The 10951-nt window shown below is 66.5% G+C and overlaps 1 protein-coding gene across 3 annotated transcripts; it reads left to right on the forward strand.

Annotated features, from left to right (window-relative positions):
• Nucleotides 1-1070: 1070 nt before the first annotated feature.
• TOMM40L (translocase of outer mitochondrial membrane 40 like) lies at nucleotides 1071-10652 on the forward strand. 3 transcript variants are annotated; one of them, XM_065420282.1, is made up of 9 exons: nucleotides 1071-1316; nucleotides 1777-1844; nucleotides 2476-2568; nucleotides 4253-4354; nucleotides 6505-6610; nucleotides 7002-7124; nucleotides 7484-7560; nucleotides 7644-7746; nucleotides 10513-10652. In XM_065420282.1, exons 1-9 carry the CDS (start codon nucleotides 1211-1213, stop codon nucleotides 10650-10652), a joined length of 918 nt encoding a protein of 305 aa, XP_065276354.1. In that variant the 5' UTR covers nucleotides 1071-1210. The 3 variants fall into 3 exon arrangements, with proteins under 3 accessions (XP_065276354.1, XP_065276355.1, XP_065276356.1); XM_065420283.1 differs by lacking the exon at nucleotides 4253-4354; XM_065420284.1 differs by lacking the exons at nucleotides 2476-2568; nucleotides 4253-4354.
• The last annotated feature ends 299 nt before the right edge of the window (nucleotides 10653-10951 follow it).

Consider the following 10951-nt stretch of genomic DNA (forward strand, 5'->3'; position numbering starts at 1 on the left):
TCCTGGGGGCAGTTAGGGTGGGGGGGTGTCAGGGGACAGGTAGGGGGTAGGGGATTCTGAGGGGGGTGGGAAGTGGGAGGGGGCGGGGCTAGGGTGGCACCCCATGTCCTCTTTTTTGATTGTTGAAATATGGTAACCCTAGGCAACGGGAGCTGTCCAGGGTCACAGGTGCCACAAGTGCCCCTGACACCCAAGCCCGGCTCTAGCACCTGGTCCCTCCGTGGCCCGTCCGGGCCCGCTGAAGCACAGCAATGGGTCAGAGGGGGGCAAACCCCAAGGCATTGCCGGGGCGGGGCCGGGATACCAGGGTGAGGGGCGCCTGGCAACACAAGGGATAATTAACGAGAACAAGCGGTACAAAGCAGTGAGCCGGCAAAGCACCCGGGGCCTCAGTCAACAGCTGCTCCGCTCACCCTATGCCCCCCAGGGACCCGCGTGCCCGACCCCTCGCCCCCAGCCCGACGGCACATGGGGGGCGGGTGCCCGCTCCCAACATGGCGTCCGGGGCAGCGGCCGCTCCCGTGAAGCCACTTCCTGCGGGGGCGGGGCCCGGGCGCAAGATGGCCGCGCCCAACAAGCTCAGGGTGAGCGGAGCCCAGCAAGGGGGCCGGGCCGTGTGAACGCCGGGCGGGGGGCAGCCGGGGGCGGCAGCGCCCAGAGGCACCGTGCGGGGCAGCCCCCCGGCTGGGGAGCCCCCTGCATCCAGCCCCCCAACCCCTGCCTGGGGAGTTCCTTCTACACCAGCCCCCCCAACCCCGCACCCCTACATCCCCTCCCCTTGATCCCACTGCCCCATCCTGCCCCCTGACAACTAGCCCCCCGTTCCCTCTTCCCCCTTGCCTTGTGGGCAGTTACCCCCTCTCTCCACCTCAGGGCACCCTGCCCCCCGTGCACCCCAGCTCCTGTGGGCAGCCAGCCCCCCTCCCGGGCTCCGAGCTGTGCTGCGGGGTGCTGGCCCAAAGGGCTGGGGAGTGGGGACACGATCTCAGCCCAGCTCCGTGCAGGTGTCGGACCCCGCTGGGTGTCATGTGCGTAGGGTCCCTGGGGCAGGGGGCAGCTGGGTGTGCTCTGACTGGGGAACCCGCGGGCACCTGCTGATCCCAAACTCTCCGGGTCTTTCCTCCTCGGACTGGAGGCAGAGATTTGAGGGTGGGTTGGAGGGCGGTTACACCCCTGCATCCCAGGGCCAGGCGGCACAGCCTGTGGGGCGATGGGGAACGTGCTGGCACCAGTGCTCGACTTGCACAGACCTCTGCGCCGGCAGGAGCCGCTTACCAACCCAGGCAGCTTCGATGAGCTCCATCGGAAATGCAAAGGTGAGTCTGGGCCACCCCTCCTGTGACAGAGGCATGTTGAGGGGATTGGAGAGTGCTCTTCTGCCAGCAGGGGGTGCTGCAGGTACCAGGGCAGGGGCGCTGGCTGTGGGGGGAGCTCCCAGCTGCTCCAGCCTCCCATAACAGGGGTGCTGTGGCACTCGGCTCGCCTGTGTTTCCGGGGTCCTGTTCTGTGATTGGCAGCACTACGAGTGACCGTGTGCAGACGGGAGGTAGTTAACTTGTGTTAGATGGCTGGGGAAGCCGAGGTCCGAGCCCTGGACTAGTAACGGTTTAGGGAGGATGGGGGTGAAGACCCCAAGTTTCCATTCCTCCGACTCGTCCTTGTTGAGCTCAGCCCTGGCTGTGGGGCCTGGAGCACAGAGGAGCCGGCTGCCCTGTCTCTGGCTCCATGGGCCCTTGCGCTGTGTGTCTAAGCCCCCTCCGTCCCGTCTCCTTGCAGAAGTCTTCCCCCAGCAGATGGAAGGGGTGAAGCTGATCCTCAACAAGAACCCGAACAACCATTTCCAGGTCAGTTGCAGCTCGTGCCTCCAACTGCTTTCCCTCCCCCCGGGACCCTCCAGGCCTTAGCTTAGCACCTACTTCCCCCGTGGAGCTGGAGGGCCCCTTCCGGTGCATGCCTTGCCCCTCTTCAGGGGCTGGCAGCCAGGAGAGCCTGGAGGGATGGAGATGGGGGATGTAGGCATGTTCCCTCTCGGAGTTGGGCTCAAACCCACCAGCTGGGTACCCACCGACAGGCTGTTTGGGAAACACCTCCCGGTGGCTGGATTGGCTTGGGTGTCAAGGTGAAGATGCTGCTGGGATCTGGGCAAGGGGTTGGCACAACGAGCCGGGGCTTTGTCGCCTCCCCCACCCCTCTTGTTTGCTCTGAGGGTGCGGCCTGTGGAGACTACGCATCCCAGTGTGCAGTGCAACCAGGCAGGTTCACACTGGGTCGCCGATGGGGGGGCTGTGTTCTCTGGGCTCTGCAGCCTCAGAGAGATGGAGGAGGCCCTGGAGAAGGGGAGCCGCGGCTGGGCTGGGAGGGGCAGTGATCAGGTGGCACTGTCCACGCTGGCTGGGCTGGAAGGAGCTGGAGCCCTTGAGGGTTGCACACAGCATCCTACCCCAGCACAGCCTGACCCCCTTGTGTCCTCCCCAGCTCAGCCACACCGTTCACATGAGCACAGTCGGCCAGTCCAGCTACCACTTCCACACCACCTACGTAGGAGACCGGCAGCTCAGCCCCACTGAGGTGAGCTGGGACCCAAATGCACAGAGGGCGGGAGCAGGGGCTGGGAGCCAGGCGTCCAAGCTCAGCTCCCAGTGCCAAGATGGAGTGGGGTCTGAGATGCCCAGATCTCAGCACCCCACAGCTCCCCTTGTTCTCAATGGGGGGGCGGGGATCCTCCAGTGTACTTGGTGGCAACTGAGCATGCTAGAAAATCTCCCCATGAAAGCAGGGGGCTGTGACCAGGACTCCTGGGTTCTATCCCCCCCCCCTCTGACTGACTTGGATCCCTTCCCCCGTCTCTGCAGCAGGTTTGATCCGGAGCTCCCTGAGCGGGCAGAGGGTGTATGAAGCATGTCCGTGAACGCTGGTGGCTCGCTCTGGTGCTAGGGAGGAGCAGAGCTGGGAGAGATGCTAGTGGTGGTCAAGGCCTCAACCTCTTCACAGGGAGCTGGGTGAGGGTTGGGACCCTGGTGTTTCTGCCCCAGCAGTGGGAAGGGTCCCCTGCTGAGGGATGTATGGGATCCCCACATAGGCTGCGTTCCCTGGCAGGTTAGTGACTGAGCCATAGTGGAGATTTCCTCTGCCTGCTGGGTGGACGTGTGACCTGCCACCAGCAGCCTCTGGGAGCCAGCCCTGTCGCTCACCCCCCGTCTGGGTTAGAATCCCTGGATCCTGCTCATGTGGGCATCCAGCTGGCACCGTCTTGCCAGGCTCTTACAGGGAGTGCTGGGCAAACCAGGTGCCTGAGGGGCATAGGGCCCATGGCAGCAGCAGCGCTCTCCCCCATCCCCTTCAGAGAGGGCCTGTGGCCACAAGCTGGCTCTGAGTGCCCCTCCTTTCAGGGGGGCGGGGGGCTCCTTGCAGGTCATGCTGCAGCGCGGTGGAGGAGGGCTGGATGCTGCAGGGCCCCCCAGCCGAGCTGCCTCCAGGGCCCAGTGCTGAATGGGCTTCCCGCCCAGGGAGAGAACCCCCCAAAGGCCCCAGGTGAGGGAAAGGAGCCAGCGCTCCCCTCATTCTGAAGCCATCGCAGGGTGCTTTGGAGCCTGACTCGAGATATTTGAACATTGAGGGCTGGCAGCCCCCCCCGGCAGGGCAGCCGCCCCCTCCCGACGGGATTGGCATGGCCGTGTGTGTGGGCCAGGGCTGTGGCTTGGAGGCTGGGCCTGGGCTGGGCATGTTTGTGTGTTGGTCCGTGTGGGGCGTGTTCCTGAGGCTGTTGGACAGAGGGGTGGGAATGGGGGTCAGGCTGAAGTGTTGGGGCTTAGCCCCCGTCCGCTCTCTCCTTTTGGAAGCGCTTAGCTTGGAAGGTGCCACCAGGGGGAGCAGGAGAGCCCAGCCTGTGCTCAGTCCACGCTAGGGCCTGTGTGCACAGGAGACAGGGCGAGGGAGGCGTGTGTGAGGCGTGGGATGGGGGCAGAGCTCCAGCTCTGGGGAGGGGTGCGGAGGCCCCCAGCACAGGTAGTGCTCCCAGGAGCCAGGCTGAGGAGACCCGGCAGACTTGCTGCACCCCGCCCCCGAACAGAGTGGGAGCACGGCAGGAGGGAAAGCTCCCTAGGCAGGTGGCTCCCCTGCCACAGCTTGGGGACCCCCGGGGCTGCTGACTGCACCGTCTCTGGGGTGTGTGCAGCTGGCGTGGGGCTCCCCCAAGGAGACCCAGCGCCTCCCGGCGTAGCCCATCCCAGCGCCGTGCCCCTTCTCCCTGCAGACTTTCCCCATGCTTGTCGGGGACATCGACAGCTGCGGGAGCCTCAATGCTCAGGTGCTGCACCTGGTGGCGGAGCGGATCCGCACCAAGGCCGTCTTCCAGGTGAGGCCCCGCCCTGGGCCTGCAGGGTAGCGGGGGAGACGGGTGTGGGGCGGGGAATGGCATGTGGGTGTAGCATGGGGAGGCAGAGGTGGAGTGGGGGCCAGGGTGTGTTGGAGGAGTGGGGGGCGATGTGTGGTGTGGGGGAGAGGGCATGGCATGGCAGTGGGGGTGCCGGGCATGTGTGAAGGAATGGGGGTGTGGCACAGGGGCTGGGCGTGTGTGTGAGGTGGGGGAGCTTGGGGGTTGTGGAGGTGGGTGGAGTAGGGTGTGGGGAGGAAGGGGGCTGGGTGTGTGTGTAGAGGTGGGGGGCTGGGCATGTGTGTGGAGGTGCAGGGAGCAGAGTGTGTGGAGGTGGGGGGGCTGGGCGTGTGTGTGGAGGTGGGGGCTGGGGGGTTGTGGAGGTGGGAGCAGGGTGTGTGGCAGAGGGGGGCTGGGCGTGTGTGTGGAGGTGGGAGAGCTGGGCGTGTGTGTGGAGGTGGAGGTGGGAGGTTGTGGAGGTGGAGGAGCAGGGTGTGTGGCAGAAGGGGGCTGGGCGTGTGTGTGGAGGTGGGGGGAGCAGGGTGTGGTGAGGAGGGGGAGCTGGGGGGTTGTGGAGGTGGGGGGAGCAGGGTGTGTGGCAGAGGGGGGCTGGGGGTTGTGGAGGTGGGGGAGCAGGGTGTGGGAAGGAGGGGGGCTGGGTGTGTGTGTGGAGATGGGGGGGCAGGGCATGGGGCAGAGTGGGGGAGGCTGGCCGTGTGTGTGGAGGTGGGGGGCCTGGGGGGTTGTGGAGCTGGGGGAGCAGGGTGTGGGAAGGAGAGGGGCTGGGTGTGTGTGGAGATGGGGGAGGGGGGTAGGGCATGGCCGTGTGTGTGTTGTTCAAAGTGCTGACGCTGAGAGTTAAGCGCTAGGACCTTGGCAGTTGCCACGCTCTCCCAGCTGCTAATCTGGCCGCACTGACCCCCTAGAGCCGTGCGGGGCTGGAGCCCAGCCAGTCCCTGCACTGCCTCGGGTGCCCTGGGCTGGAATGGAGAGGGCTGAGGCTGGGAGAGGGGCTCCAGTTTCTCAGCTCCATGCAGAAGCACAGGAGCAATGAGGGCAGCATGGACTAGTGGCTAGAGCAGGGGTGGGAACCAGGACTCTGGGTTCCCCTTGCTTGTTCTAACACTGCCTGGCGGGTGCTGTGCCTCAGTTTCCCTCTCTGCAGTGGGGACGGTGACAGGGCCCAGCCCCCTTCCAGCGCCTGGCTGGGCCCCTCACATCCCCTACGTGGTGCCACAGGTTGTGTGTCTCCAGCTGTGGCTGTAGCCAGACCCTGCTCACCGGCCTCCATCATGGCGGCATTGTGCTTGGGAAGGGATCAAATCCCCTCTGGTGCCCAGCTTCCCCTCCCCCCTTGAGCAGAGTTTGTCCAACCCACCCCTGGGTGTTGGGTGTGTCCCAGTGTGCACCAGTCATGCGGGGCTTAATCCCTGCTAATTGGAACTCCCTGGGGAGGCTGTAAATGCAGGGGTAAATCTGGGTGCAGCACCGGTGGGGGGGCAGAGCACCTCAGGGCTGAGGGGTGGGGGTGGGGAAGGCTGGGTGGAGCTCCCGGGACGGGGCCAGAGGAAGGCTGGGTGGAGCAGGAATGCCCCCTATGATCATAGTGAGGCGGGGGAGCTGCCCTGGCTTGGGTGGGGACCTCCTTTGGGTTTGCTCCTCTCTGCCAGGGTCTGGCTCTGCTTTCCCCTGTGCCAAGCTGTACCTGGAGCCCTAGCAAGGGCCCTCCAAGGGGCTTGAGGGGAGGCCACAGTCAGGTCACGGCCCCAGCTGCTGAGGGAAGGAGAGTGGATAGAGGTGAGATTTACTGGCTGCTCCCCAGGTGAGCCCTCATGATGGTATGACAACATGGGGCAAGGTGTGGGGCAGGGTGGGGCTGTGGGGCATGGGGCTGTGATGGGCTGGGGCGTTGGGCAAGGGTTGGGGCAGGGTTGGTGGTGGGGCTGTGGGGCGAGGCATGGGGCTGTGATGAGATGGGGTCAATGGGTGAGGTGTGGGACAGGGCAGAGTGTGGGGCTATGATAGGGTGAGGCTGTGATGTGGAATGGGGCAGGCATGTAGTGGGGAGGGTGGGGCGGGTTTTGGGGCAGGGGGTGCCGCACCCCCGGCTAAGCCCCCGCCGTTCCCTGCAGACGCAACAGGCCCGGTTTGTGACGTGGCAGTTCGACGGGGAGCTCCGTGGCGATGACTACACGGCCACACTGACGCTGAGCAACCCCGATGTGCTCAGCCAATCAGGTGAGCCCCAGGCTGTGGGCCCCGTTGTCCTGCCTCACTTCCTGTCCTAAACTCTCCTGCCACTGGCTCCTTCCACCCTCTTCATGCCCGAGACCTGCAGCCCAGGGCTCGGCACGGAGCAGCCTCCCCTCCCCTACCGGGTGTGGACAGCCTGGTGCCCAGCCCCGTGGCCACGCTGCTCTGGGGCTAGCGGCGGGGCGATGAGCCCCCCCCCATGTCAGATGGGGAGGGGAGCGTTGGCTAGTGTGCAGGGCTGGGAGTCAGGACTCCTGTGTTCTGTGACCTTGGGCAGGCCCCTCCCTGCTCAGTGCCTCAGTTTCCCGTCGGCTGGCCCCGGGAGGTGGGGCGGCGGTTGCGGAGTGCAGTGCTAACGGTCTCTCCCTCCCCGCAGTCATTGTGGTGGCGCACTTCCTGCAGAGCGTGACCTCGCGGCTGGTGCTGGGCGGGGAGATGGTGTATCACCGGCGCCCGGGCGAGGAGGGCGCCATCGTCACCCTGGCAGGGAAGTACACGGGTACGAGCCTGGCTTGGTCACTGCCCCCTGCCTGTGCCAGAGCTGAGCCTCGGGGAAAGGGGGGGAGGCTGTCCCAGCCCTGGGGCACAGAAATGTCATGGGATGGCACAGCTGGTATCCCTGCTTAGAGACCCATTGTGGGGGGCAGGGGTGGGACTGGGGAGCATTGGCTGGGATAGCAGGGGCTGTGGGTCAGCACAGAGGGGCATCGCAGGGGAAGCCTGTACAGCGCCTACCCCAGTTGTCCCCTCCCGGCCAGGCTTCCACCCCAGCACGCTTCTGAGTGAGTTAAAGGCCGTGCCCAGCCCGTCGCCAGCCCTGCCCCCCTTGCCAGCTTCACTCCCTCTGTATCTCTGCAGCTCGCAAGTGGGTGGCGACGCTGAACATTGGTTATGGCGGGGCCCATGCCAGCTACTACCACAGAGCCAACGAGCAGGTGAGCCCGGCCCCCCCAGGGACTGCCCCCATCCTCCAGGGCAGCCATGGGGCACCCCTCACCCTGCGCTTCCTCCCCTGCAGGTGCAGGTCGGGGTGGAGTTGGAGGCCAACACCCGACTGCAGGACACGACCTTCGCCTTCGGCTACCAGCTCAACCTGCCCCCGGCCAACGTGGTCTTCCGAGGTGAGTGTGGAGCCGGGCCAGCCCCCACTCGGGCAGGGGGCTGCCCAGGGCTGTGCCAGCCTTGCCCAGGGGGCAGGGCGTCTCCAGGGCCATTGGACCCACAAACTCCCTGCCCTCACAGTGCAAGCTCACACCTCCCCCAACATGGCTGCGTGGTCCTGGCGGGAGCTGACTGGGACTTGGACTGAGGATGTTCATAGCTGGGGTCAACTCCGCTCAGGGGGTTTGGCTTCTGATCCCCTCCACCCCGCTTGCTGAGGGCTGGCCTGGGCCTGGAGCCTGTCCCGTACCCGCTCTCCCCTCGCTCCTCTGTGCCAGCTTCTCTGTCCAGCTCCCAGCACCATCCTGGGGCTTCGCGGCAGCAAGCATGGAAGCAGGCCCCCCAGCTACCACAGCGCAGGCTGAGAGTCCCTGAGCTACAGGGGAATCTCCCTGTTCTTGAGCAGTACAGGGCTTATTGCACTCCGCAGAGCTGTTCGTATCCAATCCAGTAGGGGGCAGTAGCGACCCATCCGCCTTCATTGTGCGTAAGGCTGTATTATTAGTGAAAAGGGCTAGAAGCTTCTGCCCAGGGTTTGTGAAATCTCCCATCCCCCACACCGAGCCAGCCAGTCCGCCACCCCCAGGGCTGGATCGGAGTCAGAACCCCCTACAGGGGAGGCCCCATATCCCATCTCTCCTGAGCCAGCCAGTCCCTCCACCCCGGGGCTGGACCAGAGCCAGCATCCCCTAGAGGGGAAAAGCCCCATATCCCATCTCCCTCTGAGCCAGTAAGCACCCCTGCTTTGGGGCCGGACCATAGCTGGCGCCCCCTAGAGGGGAAAGGCCCCACATCCCCCAGGTCAGTTCCTTCACCCTTGGATCAGATCAGAGCCAGTGCCCCCAGAGGGGAAAAGCCCTGTGACTCACATCCCCTGAGCCAGTCACTTCCCTTTCCCTGGGGCCAGATCAGAGCCGGCGCCCCCTAGAGGAGAAAGGCCCAATATCCCCCACGTCAATCCCTTTGCCCTTGGGCTGGATTGGAGCTGGCGCCCCCTAGAGGAGAAAGGCCCTGTTCCTGAGCCAGCGCTGCTCTCTCCCAAAGGATGCCTGAGGCAGGGCTTTCTCCTGCAGGAGCGGGGCACAGATCTGGCTGTGTGGGGCCAACCCCGAACTGCATTGAGTGCTGGGAGCACAAGGGGTGGAGACTGCAGCCAGTGTGCCCTGTGACTTGTCCCGTGGGACTGCCAGGCAGGGCCGGTACAACCTATTAGGCGACCTAGGCGGTCGCCTAGGGCGCTAGCATTTGGGAGGCGGCATTTTCTTCGGCGGCGACCCCGGCGGCCGGATCTTCGGCTGCCCCGGTCATCATCAGCATTTAGGCAGAGGGAGCTGGGGCAGGGGGGCGTGGGGAGGGCCGCCTGCAGCAAGTAAGGGGGGGGGGGGCGGCACGCAGGGGAATTCCCCGCCCCAGCTCACCTCTGCTCCGTTCATCCCCAGAGCATGCCGCCCCGCTCTGCTTCTCTCCCTCCCAGGCTTGCGGCGCCAAACAGCTGATTGGCACCGCAAGCTTGGGAGGCGGGAGAAGTGGAGCAGCGACAGCGTGCTCGGGGAAGAGGCGGAGCAGAGGTGAGCTGGGGTGGGGAGCTGCCGCACAGCTCCCCGGGCGGGGGGGGAGCTGCCATGGGAGGGGCGCCTCAGAGCGGGGGGGGTGGGGAGCTGCCACGGGGGGGTGCCTCAGGGCGGAGGGGGGGTGGGGAGCTGCTGCAGGGCTCGGGGAGGGGGCGGAGCAGAGGTGAGCTGGATTGGGGAGCTGCCGCACGGCTCCCCGGGCGGGGTGGGAGCTGCCATGGGGGAGGTGCCTCAGGGCGGAGGGGAGTGGGGAGCTGCCGCAGGGCTCGGGGAGGGGGTGGAGCAGAGGTGCTGGGGTGGGGAGCTGCCGCACGGCTCCCTGGGCCGGGGGGGGGGTTTGGGGAGCTGCCGCGGGGCGGGGGGGGCGCCTCAGGGCAGAGGGGGGTTGGGGAGCTGCCGCAGGGGGGGCACCTCAGGGCGGGCAGGGGGAGCTGCTGCAGGGGAGGCGCCTCGGGGGGCGGGGGGGAGCTGCCGCAGGGCTCGGGGAGGGGGGAGGGCACAAGGTGGAAGCTTTGCCTAGGGCGCGAAACATCCTTGCGCCCCGCTGCCAGGGGGCAGCAGCTGATCGACACTCAGCCTCGCCCCGGGAGAGGTCCCCGTCTGTGTGCCCCCTGAGTGTGCTCAGGGCTGCCTGGCTGCTCCCCCCTCCTGAGCCCGGCTCCCTGCACTCTGTCTGGCACCTCCTGCTCCATCAGCAGCTCCTCTGGCCTGGGGTTCCCAGCCCTTGGCCCCCCTGATTCAGCAACAGCCCCAGAGGAGCTGGGATCAGGGAGGAGGAGTCCCCAAGGCTCAGGCAGATGGCATGCTGGGGGTGTGCTCATGGCCCCAAGGCGCCCGCTGTGCTGTTGGGGCTCCCAGCAGGCTCCACTGCCCGGGGGGGGGACATGCTGTGATTGTTGGGCACTGAGGGGGGCTAGGAGCCCATCGCAGCTGGCCGCAGCCCCAGGGAGCGGGGCCAGGAGCAGCCCTGTGCTGGGCTTTGGGGCGGAGCAGGATGAGCTGGAGTCTGGGACCCAACCGAGGTTTCTCCAGCTGGGAATGGGGGGCAGGGGGGGTCTGAGCTGTGGGGGCTGGGCTTCGGGGCATGGTCTCTCTCGGCTGCTGGGGGTGGGGATGTGTCCAGCTTCCCAGTGGCTCCTGTCCCTTCCCCTGCAGGCCTCCTGGACAGTAACTGGTGCGTGGGGGGCGTCCTGGAGAAGAAGCTGCTGCCTCTGCCCGTCACCCTGGCCCTGGGCGCCTTCATCAACCACTGGAAGAACCGTTTCCACTGCGGCTTCAGCATCATCGTGGGCTGAGGGGGCAGTGCCCTCGCGGGGCTCCCTGCTCTCGCCCCAGCCGGTGGGGGCAGGGCAGAGCCTGGCACCAAGTGGATTTTGACTGGTTTGCTCCGGCGGGAGCAGGATCCTGGCCGTGTGCGTGGGGCGGGGCCGTTCACCGCAGCCTGGGGGGCCGGGGGCCTGCCCGCCGCCTTCCTGCCTCAGGGAGCCTTTGTGCCATGGAGCCAGTGCCCTGCAGCTGGTCCTGCCCTGAGTGGCCGCTCTTGTGTCCAGAGGGCATCTTGGAGGGCACCTCTTCCCCTCCCCGCACCAAGCCC

This window comes from Emys orbicularis, chromosome 20 (assembly GCF_028017835.1).
Source record: "Emys orbicularis isolate rEmyOrb1 chromosome 20, rEmyOrb1.hap1, whole genome shotgun sequence".
NCBI lineage: Eukaryota > Metazoa > Chordata > Testudines > Emydidae > Emys > Emys orbicularis.